Source organism: Mytilus californianus, unplaced genomic scaffold, assembly GCF_021869535.1.
Source record: "Mytilus californianus isolate M0D057914Y unplaced genomic scaffold, xbMytCali1.0.p SCAF_8, whole genome shotgun sequence".
NCBI lineage: Eukaryota > Metazoa > Mollusca > Bivalvia > Mytilida > Mytilidae > Mytilus > Mytilus californianus.
Genome location: NW_026262734.1, coordinates 68194364 through 68217090, shown reverse-complemented (window position 1 = coordinate 68217090; position 22727 = coordinate 68194364). Strand labels below are relative to the sequence as shown.

General features: G+C 31.1%; 2 protein-coding genes across 2 annotated transcripts in view; one reads left to right on the top strand and one right to left on the bottom strand.

Annotated features, from left to right (window-relative positions):
* Positions 1 to 22727, top strand: part of LOC127712999 (small G protein signaling modulator 1-like) — a 361281-nt gene that overhangs the window by 218351 nt on the left and 120203 nt on the right. The gene's annotated exons all lie outside the window — the stretch shown is intronic.
* LOC127713002 (beta-adrenergic receptor kinase 2-like) overlaps positions 6954 to 22727 on the bottom strand; it is a 120114-nt gene continuing 104340 nt past the window's right edge. The window contains exons 13-19 of the mRNA XM_052219591.1: positions 22301 to 22367; positions 21865 to 21965; positions 20528 to 20690; positions 19722 to 19893; positions 17659 to 17813; positions 16575 to 16691; positions 6954 to 15196 (exon numbers count right to left, since the gene is read on the bottom strand). Coding sequence (XP_052075551.1) covers positions 15020 to 15196; positions 16575 to 16691; positions 17659 to 17813; positions 19722 to 19893; positions 20528 to 20690; positions 21865 to 21965; positions 22301 to 22367 — 952 coding nt within the window. The 3' untranslated portion in view covers positions 6954 to 15019. The remainder of the gene's footprint in view (positions 15197 to 16574; positions 16692 to 17658; positions 17814 to 19721; positions 19894 to 20527; positions 20691 to 21864; positions 21966 to 22300; positions 22368 to 22727) is intronic.

Here is a 22727-nt window from a genome sequence, read left to right as displayed (position 1 = left end):
TAATTTCGAAAACATTTGGAAGGGTTTCAGTTACAGTTCTTATAAAGTAGACAGTTAAATTGTTAGATGATTTCTTTACAATACTAATTAGCTAACATTACGCAATCCCGTTGATCACATTTGACAAGAAGACATCATTGTCTTTGAAATAAGCATACACTCCTCACTTTGGCAACAGTTGTAGCAAGTATACAGCATTGTCTTTGATAATAAACATATAAACTTATAATCATAGAATATTGACTTTGGCAATAGATACAAGTATAAAACATTGCCTATGATGATAAATATGAAATCGTGACTTTGTCAACAGTAAACAAGTATGTATCATTGCCTTTAATACTAAGCAAAGTATACAACATTGACTTTGATAATAAGCACATAATTATGACTATGGAAACAGTAAACAAGTACACAGCATTGCCTTTGATAATAAGCATATACTTTTGACTATGGAAACAGTAAACAAGTACACAGCATTGCTTTGTACACAGCATTGCCTTTGATAATAAGCATATACTTTTGACTATGGCAACAGTAAACAAGTACACAGCATTCCTTTTGATAATAAGCATATAATTTTGACTATGGAAACAGTAAACAAGTACACAGCATTGCCTTGTACACAGCATTGCCTTTCGATAATAAGCATATAATTTTGACTTTGGCAACAGTAAACAAGTATACAGCATTACCTTTGATAATAAGCATATAATTTTGAATTTGGCAACAGTAAACAAGTACACAGCATTGCCTTTGATTAGAAGCATATAATTTTGACTTTGGCAACAGTAAACAAGTATACAGCATTGCCTTTGATAATAAGCATATAATTTTGACTTTGGCAACAGTAAACAAGCACACAACATTGTCTTTGATAAAAAGTATGAAATTTTGACTTTGGCAACAGTAAAGAAGTATAAACATTGCCTTTGATAATAAATATATAATCTTGACTTTAGCAACATTAACAGGTGCGGATCAAGGATTTTGAGGATTTTATTGGGCCTTCAATACAACCTTGGATGTGGGACTTGTCACGTGAAGACGTCTATGTCTTAACAAAATATTCAGCTCTATAAAAGGGGAGTGAATCTGCCCCCCCCCCCCCCAAAAAAAAAAACGCCTCTGAGAAAGCAAGAATACAACATTGCCTTTCACAATAAGTATTGACTTTGATAATAAGCATTTCGATAACAACAAGAGTACTGCATTGTTGCAGTTATCAGAGACATATAGTACAATATATGTATCTGCAGTTATCAATCGTAACCACGAAGAGAACGGTTAAAGTCGTCCTTCCAAATGTCAAGACGAAGATCAACACCGCTTAGTGCTGCTAAATTGGTATATATTTGCCTAGTATCTTAAGGAATTGCTTTATGTATATCCATTCCATGTCCACTCCAAACGATATTGTCATAGTAACGTTTATTAATTTACATTAAAACAATACAAATCCAGATCATGAAACTGTTTGCAAGCATGAATTCAGAAGTAATTGACAAAGATAACATGAGAAAAACAAATATCCCATATCGTTTAAACAATCGAATTTGTTCTCAACTTTGCAATAATAAAATTAATTTATTTAAAACACTCAGTTAAACCATGGCCTCTTGCAGTACCCACACTAACTTTTGATATGTGTGAATCGTGTTGCTCAATCTTTTTATAGTACGTTGTGTGGACTGTTGTTTGTCTTTTAGTCTATTGCTAATGTTGTTGTAGATAAAAATAAGGAGATTGGGTAAGAAAACTATCCACCAGGGTTAAAATGACGTGGATACAAGCAATAATAGGTCTCCGTACGGCCTCAAACAATGAGAAAAAAACATACCGTATAGTAAGCTATAAAAGGCCCTGACATGAAAAATGGAAAACAATTCAAACGAAAAAACTAACGGTCTAATTTATAAAATATACTAATTACGAAAAACAAATATGACAGACATGAACCAAGTTCGACAACCACTGAATGTCATTCTTCGACTAATGATTTTGATTGCGCCTTTGTGTCTTTGTTTTTACTTTCAGGAATCGAACACCATTGACCAAACAAATCATGATATATTCTATAAAGCGCACGAAACTAAAAAAAAGTCTTTACATTATACTTTTTAAAACTGACCATCATATCGTTAGTTTATTTGGTTGCAGCAAAATGGCACCGTTATTGCTTTTTTGTTTGTATAGTTTTTATATTTTGTTTTGACAGATACGCACTCGTCCCTACATTCACAATGCAACTATTGAACATTTACTTTTAACAAAGACGTTCTATAGAAAATTTTCCAAGAAACGTATCAACGTGTTAGCTTGTTTTAAGCCATTTCGAATCAAAACATGGAGTCATGACTATTTTCACTCCCCATTAAAATAATGACAAAAACAATTCGAATTTCTGGGCAAAAAGGAACATGAGAAAACAAGAATGTGTCCATAGTACACGGATGCCCCACTCGCACTATCATTTTCAATGTTCAGTGGACCGTGAAATTGGGGTCAAAACTCTAATTTGGCATTAAAATTAGAAAGATCATATCATAGGGAACATGTGTACTAAGTTTCAAGTTGATTGGACTTCAACTTTATCAAAAACTACCTTGACCAAAAACTTTAACCTGAAGCGGGACAGATGGACGAACGGACGAACGAACGGACGCACAGACCGAAAAACATACTGCCCCTAGGTGGGGCATAAAAATTATGAAGAAAAAATTAGAATGATGTTCATTGTAGTAAATAACAAATTAAGGGATTGTCTATTTAAATCTTTCTTTTTGACTTGATAAGGCATTATAATTGTGTTCCAGATTACAGCAAACTAACAAATAAAACTCACAAAAAGCGCCGTAGTAACAATTGCATGTCATACAAGGGCAATTACTCCTATAAAGAATCGATTGACGGTTTTGGCCATGTTGAACTTTTTGTAGATTTCATTGCCTTCAGTTATAGTTTCTCTGCAATTTCTATCCTATTTTTGACAAAAATGCAAAAAAAAAAATGCTAAAGATCGTTATCCAAGAGTAGTAACTCCAATAAGGAGTTGGTGGACAATTCAAGGTGATCATGTTTCCGTATTTGTAGATCTTATTTAATGATCGTTTCGGCAGTTTTCTTTTATCTCCCACAATCGAATCCCCTTATCTATTATAGTTTCTTCAGAAAATGCGAAAATGGGAAAAATCGTCTTTGAAGGACAATACTGAACTCCTACAAAGAATTTACTGATAATTTTAGCCTTGATTTATTGTAGATCTTTTATAATTGATCATATTTGCTGTTCACAGTATCTCTCTTTAAACTATAGATTTCAAGATTATAGTCAAAAGTACAAAAAAAAATGATTAAAAATTGTCATTCCTATCAGGAGTCGACTGCAGATTTCAGCCAAGTTGGCTGATAATTTGTTGCCTTTTAAGATTTCTCGCTATCTATTTATGTTTCTGCAAAAAACGGAAAAAAATCGGTAAAAATAGCCTTTAAACGGCAATAACTCCTATAAGAGGCCAAAAAAGAGAGGTGAAAGATACCAAAGGGACATTCAAACTCATAAGTCGAAAATAAACTGACAACGCCATGACTAAAAAAGAAAAAGACCAACAGACAAACAACAGTACACAAAACACTACATAGAAAACTAAAGACTGACCAACACGAACCCCACCAAAAACTGGGTGTGATCTCAGGTGCTCCGGAAGGGTAAGCAGATCGTGCTCCACATGTGGCACCCTTCGTGTTGCTTATGTTAAAGTTCACAATTGGGAAGCTGAAGCTCTTTTGTCGTGAAGTTTTGTTTTCAACCGAATTGACGATTTCGGCGTAATCGATCTTATTTTGTTGACCATATTTGCTAACGAAGATTCTTTCTATCTATTATAGTTTCTACTAAAAATGTAAAATGGAGGGTAAATATCAATTACCTTATAATTTCAGCCATGTTGACATATGTGTAGATCTAAATGTTCTTGACTTTTTTTCTATATGTATATATACAAATTCTCTCTGTCTATAATATTTTTCAGAGAGGCTGATCCTGGGGGGAAGGGGGTCCGGGGTTAGAGGCAATGTTACTGAAAATTTCATGGTAGATAGAAATTGACCTGATGATCATTTTAAGCTGTCAGTCCAGTTTTGCCTTTGATTTTTAATGTAAGCTTAAGGAAGTATGTAAAAATCTACAATTAAATTAACAAGAGATGAGATTTTTTGTAACTCATTAGAAAAAATAAGGACAATTTTTTTTTCTCCTAAACAATTTCAGTTTTTCTTTGTAAACCTCCATGATGGGTCAGGACAATGGCATCTATGCTTCCAATAATATGACCTAACCAATCACTGCATCTGAAATTAATGGTTTATTGTGTAAAATCATTTAAACAACATGTGGTATAAATGATTTTTAACTACCTAGCTGAGCATTTTATGCAAGTGACCAACACATGAAGAAATTTAAATTATAGAACATGCTTGGTCCAAATTTTCCAGATTTACCTTAATCAGGAATGCTTTAACCCCAGATATTGAAATCCAAGGATGTATGTGTACTCGAACACATGAGGAGCTATCTGACCAAAAAGGACCTAAAAATAAAAGTCAAAACCATAATGTTGATTGACTGAAGGAGTAGGAACCTTAGTTTTATAAATAATTCAAATTTTTTCGACAGAGAATTCAAGGTAGATTAATTGTCTTGGATTGTAAAATAGCAGTACTCAATCGGTATAGTTTTTTGCTTAAATCTGCAAATATTTAGACAGATTGGCAATGAATGTGTAAGACTGTTCATCTAAATAAAGAAAATAAGTGATTTATTGCATTATTTAGACCGTTTTACCAAATACTAAATATTTGTTTTTGTTTCATTAAATTTTTCAACTTAGCCATAAAAGGGGTGATAACTCTTAGAGTAAAATTTTATTCTGGAATGTTAAGAGAAATTTTCATTTTTTACTGTTCTGTTACACCATTTTTCTTTTCATTTTCTTAAAACATATTATATAAAACCTATCAAAATTCTATCTCATAGATTTCTTTTTATTAACAAATTTTTTTTTCATGAATAATCTATGCAAAATTAGGCAATTTTGGATGACTTGTAACTTGAAAAATAGCACGGTGACCAATACTTTTGATTAGATTTTTTTTTAAACAGCATGGCAAAATTTCCATTTTGACAAAGTATAAAAAAATTCTATTTGAAATATATAGTGATGATCCTTAAGAAAGGTATGAACCCACTGCAAATGTTTGCACCTGTCCTAAGTCAGGAATCTGATGTTCAGTAGTTGTTGTTTGTTAATGTGGTTCATAAGTGTTTCTCGTTTCTCGTTTTTTTATATAGATCAGACCGTTGGTTTTCCCGTTTGAATGGTTTTACACTAGTAATTTTTGGGGCCCTTTATAGCTTGCTGTTCGGTGTGAGCCAAGGCTCCGTGTTGAAGACCATACTTTGACCTATAATGGTTTACTTTTATAAATTTTGACTTGGATGGAGAGTTGTCTCATTGGCACTCATACCACATCTTCTGATATCTATGAAGTGATATAAAATGAATCATGACAGTACCCAAACACTGGCTACTGAGCTGATGATACCCTTTGGGACTAACAGTCTACCAGCAGCAGTATCAACTTGGTGCCAGTAAATGTTAATATCACTTTATAAGTTTCCTGCTTCAGAAGTGCTTTTCTACATTAACCATCATCAAGAAAGCTCAAAGCCAAACATTTGAAAGCCAGGGATAATAAATACAGGAAAAAGTCAGGACCTATCATAACCTAAAGAGAATAGCCAAATTCATCTACGGTCAACTTTGCTTGAGGAAGTTGAAACCTTAGGATGTCCATGATAGTTAATCCACATCTTGTCTGGATTAATTGTTGCAGGATTAACTGATTTTCTGGTACTTTTTAAAACTAAATTCATTAATTTAAATAAACACCTCTTTATGTGACTTTCTCCAATAAGTTGAATATGGTATAGATAAAACACGTCTTCCCCTAATTTAGTAATTCCTCTATAATGAAACAGTTCACATTTATCAAAGACTGTTTTGTTTCCAACAGTTTATTTAATATTTTTACTGTTAATAATCTAGTTTTGTTTTGTTTGTTGGTTTTGCTGTTTTTTTTGTAACATTGGATGTTTTTTGGATTTGTCAATGCTAACAAAGACAATCGTCATATAAAGTAATTTGTGTTTGATTCCAAATGATGATTCTAAAGTCAAGGAAGTGTTGAAAATTGTGAATATGAATTATACACTGTTGACACAGAGGTATGTCTCGCCTGTATGTAATTTGATAGTAAAATGCAAATGTTGAAATTAAAACAACAATACTTAAACAAGCAAATTATTCAAAGTCAATAGACCATGACTGAAGGTAGTGCCAAATAATTTCTGTGGAAATAAGATATAACTGCATACCAAATATCATATGTGATTCCCCATAAACTGACCTAATTACAAACATTGACATATAAACTATGCAAAAGATTCAAAAGCCAATGGACCATGACTGAGGGAGCAGGGCTAGATATGCAGCTTATAATACTGCATACCAAATATCATTGAATTACCAAAGTAATTCCCCATATACTAACCTAATCACTAACTTATCAAGTTGTTGACACCACCGCTGCCCAACACAGCATACCTAAATCTCGCTTTTTGTCCAAGTCAAGGTGAGACAAAAACTTCCAATTTTTTTTTCATTATTCACTTTTGATGTTAACAAAAGAACTTGGGTGCTTCAAAAATACATCCATAAGCAATGACAAGAAATTCATAATAAAATTGACAATGGAAATGGGGAATGTGTCAAAGAGACAACAACCCTACCAAAGAGCAGAAAACAGTGATACATGTATATTGATTCCTGTTATTTCAAATTTTTTTCTCAGTCTTTTCAACTTTGCATTCAAGTAAAAGAAAAACAAGAAAATCAAGTTTTTATGTGTTTTTATTCATTACAGTGGCATGTTCTTTTCATACATATAAACTGGTTTAATTAATGATTGAGACAAAAGACAAAGAGTGAAGTCAGTATGAGCCTCAATCTCGTTGTGTGAGATCTCATGAGATATGGTGAGCTACTGTCACACAAACTGGTATGTCTCAAAGTAAAACTTTCGACAATTTAACCTCAAGAAAATACACGTTATCTAATGACATCTAAATAGTTTAAACAATGCATGAAAATTATACACTGAACTACAATGAAAATCGAATGCTATTGAACAATAGATCTGGATGTATATTAAAATCTATTCAAAAACTGACAAGAAATTTATAACATATGGATTTCAAATACATTGAACTGTTCCTCAATACTCCAGTATCAAAGGGGAGATAACCACCATATAAATACTGGAGCATGAATGATTTAACCTGTAAATAAATATATACATTTACATAAAAATTCACATTTTAAGTAAAAAACTTGGACCAGCCAAATTTTTATCACTGATTATTATGATATGGTTTAATTAAAGCAATTCAGCAAGTCTGAAAGTAAAAATGGTGATCAAATTCATAGCTGTTAGGAAACTTGACAAGTTTACGGTTGAATATGACAAAAATCAATGTGAAAGTAATCTGCTCTGAACCAACCAATGATAAAATTTGTCAATATAATAAAGTCCTAAACATTACTAAGATCTGTCACAATTTCAGATCATAAATAAAATTCTAACATTCTACAAACAAAACATTTCTTTTTTATTTGCCTGCCTGCTTACACAAGATATCTTAGATACATTTATAAATTTTAAGGAAGGACCTGTGTATCTATTGCTTTAATAACAAAAAGAAAGGGATATGGTGTAATGGTTCATGACACATAATCCCTTTTAACACTTGAGAAAACCCAAAGCAAGGGAACAGTACTATATTTGTTATTCTTCATCTCAAAGTCACAGCAAGGACTTCAACATGGAGTAAAAGCTCACAATATCTTTTCAAAGTATCAGTAATGCCATTTTTCAAGTGTTAGTCAAGTAAAAGTTATGGCAATAAAAGAAAATATATTAAAAATTGGACATCACTATGTATATATTGTCTGATCTATTTACGGTAATGGTTGTTCAGGAATCTGCAACATTTCTCTTATGACATGACAATCTAATGGGAACATCTATGATGTCTAGTAATGGCAGACAGATGAGGATAATATATAGTATAGACATTCTACCATACAAACTGATTACCGGTATATACTTTTTTCATAAGTTTGGGGAGGAGATCATAAGTTAAATGAAGTCATGTGATCAATTTTGGATTAACATACGATCATGATCCAGATTCCTTAAACTGTATATTAAATTGCAATATTCATTTATGTTTATTATTAAAATTGATCTGAGATGTACCTACAATTCATACCATTTCAATTTAATATGTTTAGAAATGTGCCCTTTCATTCAAATTCCTTGCCAAGAGACATACCTTCACTAATAGAGATCAGTGAATTCTAAACAAAGTGAGATATGAAACAAACAATTTTTTCGCACAATGAAACATCTGATCTGCTATTAAAAAAAATCTAGTGTCCTTTAAGGGGGTACACATATAGTTTTGTTGAATTATATTCATTTTATCAAATTTTTGGGAATATTTCAGATACCAAATTCTTAATTATTACAAAATATTATCCAAATTGGACACAACATTTCATAAAAAAAAATCCAATACTCAAAACATATGATGAGATCTGTATTTAAAATGTGAGTCTGTGTTAACAAGATGTTTGAAAATCACGATGCTTTTAACAGTTTTGCTGACTAATCAAGAGTTATCTCCCATAAATGTAATGTACCCCCTTAAATACCATTTTTTCTCTCTCAATATATAAGTACAACCACCGATTTCAACAACATAATTTCAGACATTATCTATTATGCTTTAATAGTACACAATATGATAAGTTAAAAAAAATCTACACCATTGAAGAGTTGTGTAAAAAAACATATACATGTACAGCTCATGTCATACATTTTTTATAATACACTTGAATGTGAAACAAGCATCATTACCCTATAAATTATATGGATGTAGAAAAAAGCAATAATAACTTAATAACATAAACACATCAGAAAAAAAACCCTGGTCAACATTTATCAGTTATTTTGAGTTCAATAACTTATCATTCAACAAAATGTGGGACAATTGCAAATATTATGACAGCACAATTTTCATGTTGACTTTTATAATACACTATAATGTGGCCAATCGTCATTACCGTATAAGGTGTAAATAACACCATTCATAACTTAATAATAAGAAGATTCATTGATATTAAGTTTAATGTAACTGGGAGTTCAGAAATTTATCTTTCAACAAACTGAGCAGCAACAACCTACATTTGAAAAGATGTTAGTTATGAAAGCTCGTTTTCTAATATCTTGAACTATTGTTAGTAAAAGAGATCACTCTTAAACTAAGATTTTTAATGATATATTTTAACATTTGGTTTATTTTGACAATGATCCCAATGTAAGATACTCTTTTGGACCTATGAACCAAATATAAGACAGTCTTTTGAAATTTATGAAGCAAAAGTTAGATAGTCATTTAAAAACATCAACCAAGCATTAGATAGTCTTTTATTATGATACATCAAATGTAAAATAGTCTTTTGACATAATGACCCAAATGTGAAATAGTCTTTTTGTCTTAAGGCTAAAGCCCCCAATGCAAGATTGACATTATGACCCAAATGTGAAAATAGTCCTTTTGTCTTTAGGCAGAAGCCCCCCAATGCAAGATTGACATTATGACCTAAATGTGAAAATCTTTTTGTCTTTAGGCAGAAGTCCCCATGCATGATTGACATTATGGCCCAAATGTTAGACAGTCTTAAGTTTCTTGACATCTTGAACTAAATTTAAGATTGTCTACTGACAGTTTAATCCAAATGTAAGGGATAGTTTTTTAATATACACCTTTTATTAGATTGTAAAGGTTAAATACCTTTTTTACCAATATGCACGTATATATGAAAGTTACATTTTAGATTAAAATAAGATTGTCCATACTGTAAAGATATGTTTGCAGGCCTCTTACTAGGTTAATTTCAAACAGGGAAACAATATTAGCTTTTAAAACATCAAGACGGCAATTATTGTTCTACTGTTACTTTTCCAAACAATGAGTTCAGGAATAAATTTTAGTGGATGAAAGAAAATTGTGACTATAAAACAAAGAAAAATGTTGTCATCTTCTTTTTTAACGGGGTCTTGATTTATGAGTGACTGGATTATTATTTCTTTCACAAGTAAATTAATCTGAAGGTACCATCTTTCTTATTTTCATAAACATGATTTTTGTAACAGAAGATTGTCCTTAATGATTTAAAAAAGGAAGATAAACATACATTGCGAATTCTACCAAAGAAAGCAGCTTCTATGAATGCTACAAACAGAGTAAAACCTGAGGCATCTACAGTCATTTTTTATAAAGCACATTTTCTAAATGCACAGCTTCAAAAACTGTAATCTAAAATTTATCAATAAAGATAAAATGTAAATGTAGTATTATAGCTGAACAAAAATCTCAATCCATCACTAAGAACCTAACTATCTACTGCTAAAAATATTTACTACAGAATACGCAAAAATGGAATAAATAGTTATCTCCCTTAGCCAGCTCTTCACAGATGTGAGTTCACTAATCTAAAAGAAAAGTTAATACATGTAGTCAAAATGTACACGAATTAAGCATTAAATTCCTGAAGTATTTAGAATTTTTAAAAAATATTTAAAGTTGGGAATTGTTTTTAAAATCAAGGGACATAACTGTTACCTAAAAATTTCTAGCACTGTTTTTTTTCAAGCATTTTAACTGTATGCAGCATAAGGTATAAATTGAAAAATGAATTTGCAGCTGATACAATTACATGAATAATTTAGAATTTCATACAGATCTAGTATAGGCCAAAATAAAAAAAGATTTATTAACACCATAGGAAAGTAATGTAAACATTCTATAACCAGAAATCCTAGACTCACATTACTAGTAATTCATGACTTCATTTGGGACTAGTATATCACCACCTGTCTTACATCATTGTTATCATATATTGTGATATTCATTTCCTGTAGATCAGAAATTAATGCAATGTTTTAATGATGTGAAAAATATGAGTTTAGATAGCCTTCTTCAAAACCGAAATGTTCAAATAAAACATATTTCAATAACAGATTTCTATGATTCGCATTCATAAATTTCACACTTCAGTCAACTTTTTTAACCATACACATTGATAATTGCCTACAATAATTTCAGAGTAACTATAACTTTAATCTATATTTGATATTAATATGACAATAAAAACTATGCAATTTTCAAAGACTTTGTCTTTATTTACTCTACATTATAATTAAATCATTCTCACAGATTTTGAAATTGGGCAAACTAAATCGGTGAGTGTTGATAACAATTTGAATATAATTTCACCACATAGATAAATTCTACAATGCTTTTGCACAGTTATAAGTTGGAGGATAATTCACAGAACTTTGACCACTACATTATATAATCTATAGATAGTTTGCACACACACACATAGAACAGAGAGTGTTAGTGGACATATTGCCACAAGCTATTAACTATAATCTATATTGACTGCACAGACAAGACATCATGCCACGAGCTAATATTAAGCACTAGATAAGTGAGGTTGTTATTTATTGCACTTTGCCCATCATTATGCGACCATAATATTAGATGTTATGAAAATACTGAGCTGAGCAGTCAACAAGTATTTTCCAGATACATGTTTCATTAATAATTTTTTTTATAATTGATCTATTTTGTCTGTTCTAAGAGTTATTAAAAAGCGAAAAACTTTAAAAAAATAAGTAAGTATTAATAATTTTTTCAATACATGTATTTGAGAATTCCTGAAAATATTTGTACCTTGAAACCATTTTTTTAATTTCTGAAAAGCAATTTTTTCTTTGTAATAGTCATTTGAAATTTACAGTTGCACCATAGCATTGACAAAATCCAAAGTTTTTGTAATTTTGATATTAAACAGAGGTCACATTAGCAGAAATTTTTAGCAATATGGCTTAATTCTGGCATAATGTTAATGTTTATTGTTTCTAATATTGAATAAATAATTATTTAGAAAAAGCTTTCATATAATTTGTGTTCTTGAAAACTTGAAACATCATGAAATCATACAATTAATTGAGTATGATTAGTTTACAAAACTTGGAAACTTGTTTCTATTGAGAATTAGATACTAGTTCTTTCTGATCAGGAATGTCTATAACAGTATAGGCATTGTCTGTCATGTTAGTACTGTTAAATATTAGTAAATAAGTATTTTTACCAATTTATTAAAAAAAATTTCAGGGCCAACAAAGGTTAATCAATTTAAAAAAAATTTTATGTATGTTGTCGTGGAGTAATTTTTTTGTATTAAAACACTTCAATCTCTTGTGAAATAATACCAGTAGTTATGCAAGCAACAGGAGATCAGATTGAATAACATACAAAATGTGTAAATGAAAAATATCATTATACAATATTTGAGTCATTTTTTTTTTTAACACGACAGATTTTAATAAAATAAAACTGCTCAAGAGCCTACAAATATGTTGAAACTCTATTACATGGCAATTATTACTATCATGAAACAGATTTTTGTCAAGCTATTGAAATTTATCATAAAAAACTTTTTTTATACAGGTTACTTATTATGTTTGTCAAGCTCTTTTTTTAAAGATATTAATACAGTTTATAACCTATCAAAATTACTAACAAGCAAAATAGTTCATTGCACTTGTTTTCAAAATATAACTATATGAAAAGATTCATTTGAAAATGCAAAACTAATGTCAAGCCGTATAAACCACTGAAGAAGCCATAAAAATCTAAAAATCTTGAGTTATAATGTATTTACGAAACTATACGAAATATAGGGTATTAATTGCTTTGAAAATCCAAATGCATCTCTTAGAAAAAAGCAAGACCAAATTCATTATTTAGGCATTAAAAGCAAGATATAAGATTATAGAAAAATTTAGGCCCGATAAAACAAATTTTCTGGTTCTCACAAACAAACATGAATGAAAAATTCAGCCACTTTCTTACAGGATACAGGTACGAATCCACATTTCTAAATAGTATGCAAAAATCTGAATTTATTGAAATGGGAGTATGTTGGAACAATTGATCCTTTATAAGTAACTTTAAAAAGTAGCTTATATTAAATCACTGGATGAGGAAAGAACATTTCTTGTCTAATTGTCCATTATGGTTACTACAGGGAAATAAGTCACTTAAATGCATACAACATATTTTCCCCTAAAGTGCCATTATTCTGATAACAAGATAATGCCCTTGTGGGGAAAAGTTGATTTTTTTTCACAGAGAGAGACTATAGACAAGGGAAGAAATGAATTTGAATTTTCATGAAAAATTATCATCTTTGTTTGTAAATATTCAACAACAAAAATCTAGAATAATCAATAATTTAAGCAAGATCAGTATTTTTTTTTCTCAATGGTAATTCTTTATGGTAATATAATTCTCATCATTATCTGGATAGCCCCCCCCCCCCCTAAAAAAAAAATAATAAAAACAACCCGAAACATTGAAAAGTACAAATTAGCATTAAAAGTGATCTTAATAGACATTGGAGACCAATTTTCTGTCTAACAAACTAAAGCCATACAAAATAGTAGGTAGAAATAACCCTGCAGTCGTAAAATATAAACTTGGATGGAGAGTTGTCTCATTGGCACTCATACCACATCTTCTTATATCTATTTAAACACATCTCAATGATGTCTCCCTATTCAAGATAATGTCTAAAGGCCATAAAAAATTGAACAATCATTACTAAAGGTCTAAGCTATATTATAATTTATGGCAGACCATCATTATGAAGCACTATTACATGTAAATAAAAATATTTTATCTTTTCATTGAGATTCAAAATAGTAACAAAAAAAAATCATAAATTAATTGCAAAAATGTTCACTCTTTGTTCAGATTATGGTCATGTTTTTAATACGAAATATTGTTTTTTTTTTCTAAATAATAAAAAAAAACATGTCATAAAATCTGATTTGTATCACATACAGCATATTGAAAATATTATTATCATATTATCAAATTTTGCGCTTGGGGTAACAGACTCAGGTCAAATATTTTCACATCCTGAGATTTTTTTATATCTATATTATAGAGATAAATATATTTATCATACTAATTGCTTTACCATCAATATCCAATTAGCTCTGTTTCTACCCATCGTTATAACAATTATTCAATGACACCTGTTTTCCAATGCAATATATTTTCACATGAGATTCCAATATGAAAACCACATTTACACAGAGAACTGTTGAAAAGGAATAAACGATGATGTAAAAATGTAATAATTATAATGAACAGACTTTGTGCTGTCCCATATCATGTGAAATACATCGAGGTAGCAAACACTTACAGCTATATGAGAAAAAAAATCAGCGGCTCTTGTCACAAAAAATCTTACAAAAAATGCTAGTAAGTCATAACCATATTGGTTGAACTTACAATCAATTTTAGTCGTAACTTTTTACCTTGAAAAGAGCTACAGTTATTTTGCTAATAGAAAACAAAACAAACAGATCACAGTCATAAACTAAAATAAAATCCACCTGTTCGTATAAAATCTCTGACACGCTATCACTACAAATCCACATCCACATTGAGACAACAACTTTGGTGTATTACACACAACCTGTGGCGCCATCTCTAAATCCACAGTTTGTAATCCATCTGGATCACTTCAATGCTTGCTCACAGGCTGTTAATTAAAGGTTAAAATAAGAATCCTTGGCACCATGAGATCTACTTGAAGAAACATTACATGATAAATGGCGCTGTGTGTACGCCATGTCTCACGTAGTATTAAGTTGCATGTGAGATATGGAGAATGTTTCTAGAACTCGCTCAATGTAAACTCGTATCCAAATATTCTTTCTAGATAACACTACTAAATAGAACACTGGTCTAGCTTCCATTACTGTTACGATGTTCCAAAGGAGGTTTAAAATTTTCGGTGCTTGGACTGTTTGTTAAAGCACCGTAAATCTTGAAACCTTTGCTGGTCATATTTGACATAATTTGTAGAGAAGTTTTATGTCCATTAATGATTTCATCCTTCCACTGAGTGATTAGCACCTTATCCTGGAAAAGAAGAAATATGTTTGTAAAAATATACAGAAGATGCAGTTTACCAGTTGACCATGTGAAACATTTGTCATCCTATAAGTATTTGTGAGAATATATGAGCTGCATCGGATAGAAATCGACCTTATGCAATTGCACATATACCTGTACATGTTTAAGACTTTGATTGATTTTGGAACATTCAAATACGAAATGAAAGATGATTTTTGGTCTGTTTTGTAGGGTTGTCTTTACAACTCAATTTTCAAAGAGTTATAGACTTTGCATAGAGATTTTTTCAACCCCGAAATAGGATAACAGATGTATTGATATTCATTTGCATACAGTCGATTTCTATCCGACACAGCTCATATGTTGCCAGTTTAGTTTCCTGTCAAAGGTCAGTGGTTTACTTAAAACATTTCTGTATCTTTGACCCCTTAAACTGTCAGTAATAAAATTTGTATAAACCTTGAAGCCTTTTAAGCAAACAAATAATAGACACATAACAACATGCTAGGGGGCTTCTTGACGTTGCAGTACAGCCACAACACTAACAGTAAAACTCTTGCCTTCGAATTATAATAGATTCTCAAGAGTTTCAACCCATTGTTGTTTCAATATACTGTGGATTCATTATTATTCGTTGGACACCAATTTTCGTGGAATTAGTGGGTGTAGGTGAACCACAAATTTAAATGTTCTACAAATTACAAATTTTATATATGCTGGTATGCAGATTTTGATAAACCACAAAATCAAATATACACGAACATGTAACTTTTCCTCAATCCACGAAAATTGATACACACGAAAATAAATGGATCCACAGTATGTAATTTAATTTCCCATAAGCTAGTTTTCTTCCTGTACCACATTATTATCATCATAACATTACGCATATCTCTTTTACTTAATTATGTTTTTAGATCTGTGCTTCCATCTGCTCGCCCCTCCTTTAATTGTCTTGTTTTAGGTAAATTTTTGGTCAACTTGAAACTTACTCATGTTCATTTTGATGTCAATTTTCAAAAATATATGTCAACACAATATCAAAACCAGCGTATTACATAATCAACCACTAAATTAAGTGAGATACTATGTTTCTCTACTCAAAACAGTTACAACAGAAATCAACTACCTCTTAATTGGTTTGTTTTTCCCAAAAACATGCTAAGAACATTTAGAATGAATTCTAAAAGCTACCACTGTTAAATTCATTGAGACTTAGTGCAATTTAATGCTTGGTATTAATAGAAAACACATAATGTCTAATAGATGTCTCTTTTGTCAGCAAATAGGCAAATTAAATGCATAAATTACAGGTAATCAGCACATTTTATAAACTATGATCCCCCTTCTACTTAATAGAACCTTTGGGAGTTAGTGTACTTACTGGTGATGTTATAATTAGTTTGGTGTCAGTTTTCAGGACTATCACAATACAATTTTCAGTCTTGTTAAACTTTTGGAAATCTGGATATATTTCTTTGATATCTAACATTGATACGAGCTGAAAGAATATGAAATAGTATTTGGTGAAAAATGAACACATATTAGATTGAGAAAATACCATCATAGGTAATGACAAGAATGTATACCTATAAGAGCTCAGAAATCCATCTTTAGGCTTATTCATATTCATATTATTATCAGTCGTTGTATCTAGTCAATTTTTGTGTCCTTTCTGGGGTTTGGTCTTGACTGCAAATCTTTGATATAGGCTCTGTTAAATCTATACACAACTTTTCTAGACTTGAGTTTTAAAAAATGAAAATATACATTATAAATTTCATGCGTCTGAAGCGCTTTTCTGGATTTACCTTCATTAGGAACGCTCATAGCCGAATATTTTAAAGCCAAGGATGTATAGGAACTGAAACAGTTGAAGAGCTATATAACAAAAAGGACCTAAAAAATTAGCCAAATCCATCTAAGGTCAACTTTGCCTGAGGGAGTTGAAATCTTAGTTCTTTCTAGACTTGAGTTTCAGAGTTTTTTGACATAATGTATAGATACAAATTTCTTGTTGACCTGTAGATGTCTTTTATTTTTGTTTTCATTGGGTTGCCATCTCATTTAATAGTGTACTTTAATTCATATATAAACCAGAAGTTATGTGAGCAAAGGTAAACAAATAATACTCTCTACTCTAAATAAAGCAATGGCTAAGTCCACGCTTGGATAGGGAAATACTAAAATTGATTCTGATCAAAAAACAAAATAGATGCACAACACCATTATATTGTTAAGAGTGTGAGAAAATTTCAATAATGGCAAAGGCCATTCTTTGGAAATGGAAACCAAAAAAACGATTCCAACGAGGAAATGAAATAAGAGGTAAATTATACATCATGGGAGTAAGATTAGTGAAAGGTTGGATAGAAGGATGAATGAACAGACAGATTGACTTACTTCCCCATCACTATATACTGCCCCCTTTAGAAAGTTGGGGTATAACAATCTAATATTATTATTACCTCTACACCTTTACCATAGACTATCTGTCCATCTCTATTTTTATGATAAAATTCTAAACGGTTTGGATATAGCTTTAAATGTTTCTTCTGCCAGGCTTGAAGAAATGGTCCACCTAATTTCAATACTTCACCTTCCACTATACAATCTGTTGGTCCTGAAATATAAAGAAATATTATATATAATAACAATATTCATGAATATTCATTAATCAATCACAAAAATAAAATTCATAGTTACTTAATTCAGTTGTAAAAAAAAGATGTAAAATTTCATCCCGCCTTAGCAGGCGAAATATTTTTTTCTGCGGACAGCTGCAGTCACAGGTTCTCAGTTCTTGGGTTAATCTTCAAATGCATAGGTGTTCCTGTAAAAGCTGGTTAAAGCCTCCTTTTTGAAACTATTTCAAGGTCTGATTCTGTCAGATTCATCATTTGATACTTTTAAATTTCCAACATAAGATTTTGATCCCCACAGAAAAATGCTTGTGTTTTGTGTGTTACAAAAGTAGATTAACCATGTCAGCATTTCTGTCTGTCAGTCTTCATTAGAGACTATAGTGTGTTTTGTTTTTATGTTTAATTGCATATAAGGCATTATATTAAAGTGGCAAATTTTCAAACCTCCACAAAAGGGAAAGCTTTCATATGAATATAATTGCTTCAATTGAAGCTATAATAAAATGCTTCGCTAAGCACAGCCTGATACTACCACAAAGGTCGAACCCTGAACAGTTGGGTAAATTTGGACACAATATTCAAGCTTAATACTGTCTGAATTTGGATTGTGATCAAATTTTGACATAATAAAGGTTTCTGACACAAAATAAATGTGGTCAAAGATCTTACAAATCTATTGTGAAATACTATGCAATTGCAGATTTCTTCTTGAAACTTTTCAAAAATTTGAAATTTGAAAAATTTTGAAAAAAAAATATGAACCCCTTAAAAAAATTGGAAAAAAATCTCCTCCCCAAACTTTTTGAATTCCCCCTTGGAGCAATTACCCCTAAACTCAATCCCAGACTTTCCTTTGTAGTATGGAACCTTGTAGTACAATTTCAGAGAGATCCATACACTTAAACACAAGTTATTATCTGGAAACTAAAAAAAATGCTTATTTTTGGCCCTTTTTTCGCCCCCAATTCCTGCATGTTTGGGGCAATTACCCCCAAACTCAATCCCAGCCTTCCCTTTGTGATATGAAACCTTGTGGTACAATGTCAGAGAGATCCATACACTTACACGCAAGTTTTTGTCCGGAAACTATAAAAGTGCTTGTTTTAGGCCCCTTTTTGGCCCTTAATTCCTAAACTGTTGGCACCATAAACACCAAAATGAATCCCAACCTTCTACTTGTGGTAATAAACATTGTGGTACAATTTCAGAGCAATCAAGATACTTATACACAAGTTATTATCCTGAAACTAGAAAAATGCCTGTTTTGGGCTCCTAATTCCTAAACGGTTGGAACCATCATTCCCAAAATCAATCCCAACCTTCCTTTTGTGGTATTGAACCTTCTTGAAAAATTTCATAGATATCCATTCACTTAAACTAAAGTAATTGTCTGGAAACCAAATGTGTCTTCGGACGGCGACGCAGACGACAACGACATCATACCATTATACGATCACAAAGATTTTTTTGCGGTCGTATAAAAATCATACTAACATTTTTCCAATTCAAAGTGAATTTCAATTTTTTTAAAACTTAACATTTTCTTTATCTACACCTCAACAATCTTCATGCAAAAAGAAAGAAACCTTCAATAAATAACTTGGAACTTAATTTCATTTACTACCTCTTTTGGATTATGTGGGGTCTCAGTGGTAAGAGTGGTCTAAGTAATTCACCTACAGTGATCATTAGCCCATTCATTCTGAGGTTGTGATTTTGAACACAGCTCAATGTGAGGTGTGTTCCACTCCTATCTTAATTGAGAAGGATTGCCAATTTTCCTGCCAAAGGTCAGTGGTTCCCTACAGGTACTCTGGCTTCCTCCTCACTGAATATGAAGCTTAACAGCACCCCAAAACATATCGGATTACACAAAAATATCTTACCATCTTGCTGGTAGTAAGAAGAATCTGACCCTGGTTTTTGTTTACGTTTTAATTCTAGTTTATCGGTATCAGCGTTAATTGCATCAAATACAGTCTCAGCTACTTCCTGTTGCCATCGTTCTGATACCAACAATGGAAAATTTCGGTACAAATCCTGATCTGACTCGGTTAACTGAAAAATAAATTATAAATAGCCTGTTTACTGACATGAAAAGATTTTATAATCCCTTCAGTACCTTATATATCAAAGGGATGGTATTGTAAGTCAGATGATAGTTAAAGTTATGGTATAAAAGCATAATTCAATCTTATTCCAGGGTTGACTGCAGTTTAGAAATATTGAACTTCTGGTATGGAATGTATAAATACCAAGTAATTTCGGATCTGAATGTGGACGTTAAATTTGCTGCCCCATATATAAGACTGTGCTACATTCTATGCATGTTAAATAACATTCCAACATCTCTTTGAGGGGTCTGTAGGTGGCCTCTTGCAAGCCCTTATCCTACTTCCCCCTTTTTCCCTGTTGTCTCCCAGTTAACCCACTTTTCCAACTACCTATTGGATTTATTGTTAATAAGTTCTTGTTCTGAATATGCATGAAATATCTGCCACTGGATATGAAGCAAACAGCAATCAATCATTATCTAATCTGAGTGTAGTTGACTCAGCATAGAGATTATCTTTACAACTGACTACTAGATGGAATACTCCCAAGTAGTTATGAAAATAAACTACCCTGCATAACAAAAAAGAAATAAAATACCGGTTTTTAACATTATACGATTAATTACTCTTGTGTTTACCTTTATGCCCTTGGTATCCTCTTCGTCAAATGAACCAATATCAAAAGCATCAGCTGCATTAACTTCTCCTCTTGGAGGTATCAATGGGGGCTGATATTTTTGTAAATACACCTGAGTCCAATCTATTCCACGGAAAAATGGATGTTCTTTAACTTCAATAGCTCTGAAAAAATTAGAAAAAAATTTATTAAAAATTGTTTAGTATGCTGAATGATAAAGTACACTTTAGAAGTTTGGTTTTTGGGTTGATGTTTCAAACTGCATCTCCTTTTATGTCATAGAGCTAACACAGCCATTCTTTTATTTACAAAGTAGCATATTTGTCACAGTTACAGGGTAAACAATAATGATCTTCCATTCTAATTCGCACACTAAGAAAATATATAATCTGACATGAGAAGCCTATATGACAAAATTCAGTGCAAAAAGCCTGTTCAAACTACTTATCACAGTTGATAAGAGCTTGTATTGGGTCTCATTTAATTAAAGTCCTCAAAATAATTTTGAAAGGTTACCGTATTTATCTGTAGAGGTAAAAATTATGATTGTTTTTTATATCCATAATTTTGGATTTCCTGACATCATAATGGCATTATAATGCAGTTACTTTTGACAAATTGTATCAAATTTGTCCATAAAAGGCCAATTTTAAGGTTGTTTATCATAAAATCTAATGTCATCAAAAGCTTTTAGAGAGCTGTTTTTATTGTCAATGAAAGACATCAATGTAAACAAGATGAAAAAAAAAAATCCACCTAAGCAAAAATCTATAAACATTATACCTTAAACAACATTAAAATAACAGTAAATTGTGAATGTCCTACAAATACAAATACTATGAGACCAAAGATATTGACATGTTATTGTTGTTGATAGATGTTTGAAGTCCATATCTTCCAACAGTTTGAGAAATAGTTTGTTGAGAAATGAAAATATTTGATATTATTGAATCTGGCATCATGTTACATCTAATACAGATGAGCCATTTTATCATTTAAAACTTGTAGTTTACAATAAAGTGTCTTTTGGAAAATGTTTTGTTCTCTTATTGCACATCTTCTAATCCCCCCAAAAAATTCTGGTTAATGATTAACGTGAAAATACTTTTATTCTTATCTTATGTTGAGTTTGGAAGTTTAAAATTATTCAAACATTTTTATTGTTGTAAAATTCAGTTGTTGAATTCGGAAATATAACTTCATCTGAGAAAACTGTCATTTTTATAACTTATTTCTGAAATGTAGCAAATCTTTAGCTTCTTTCTCAATAATTCATCAAAGTTGTTCTCTATATATACTTCATCCTTTTATCTTTTTCTAAGACTTTGCTATACATACCCTCTGCCCATGCAGCCAACTCGATCTTCCACATTTCTACATAATAAAGCTTCTAATAATGTTTTCATTTCTTGAGACATGGAATCTGGTAACTCAACGTTCTGAAAAAAAATAGAAACAAAATTTGGTTCAATTCATTATACGACATATGATAATGATGTGCTTAATACTACAATGTATGGTGCTGAAAGAAAAGTAATTTTTTCCAGTTAAGGAAAGAAAAAACTTAACCTGCTCTTTCATTTTGCAATGTTTCTTTTTGTGGTCATAGATAGTTGTGTACATATGTTACTACCTTCTGGCAAGGGAGCAGTTCTTCCTATTTAACCTATTTGTTCATTCGGAAGGCACTATCCTGATCATGTTTGTTAAAAAATATTCCAAATCAATCTTAAGTATTTTGCCCTTTTGGGGGGTAACTATAAAATAATCTTACCATTGTCATGGTCATTCGGTCTATTTCATGTTTGTCTTTGGTCCGATGTTGCCTAAATGGACTGTGTCTATAAGAGAAAAAATACTTAATTCATTCATAAATCTAAAAGCTATGCATGGCTAAGTTTTTGCTTTTACAATGATTAATTATTTTCCAAGCAATACATATAAAATATAAAAGCACCACGAATAGGCAAATTGCAATCTATATGGATTTGTAGTAGAAGTCAAACCCATTTTTGAGTCTGGTACTAACTTTTCTATGACAGAGATAAAAAGAAAATGCTCCTAATATCTTATTATATGTAATTGTAGAAAATATTGATAAAGATTCCTGAAAAAAATTAACAAATATGATATTTTTGATGATTTTTATCAACATATTTTTGTTTGAACCTAACATTCTTTTACTACCTTTAAGTAAGTAT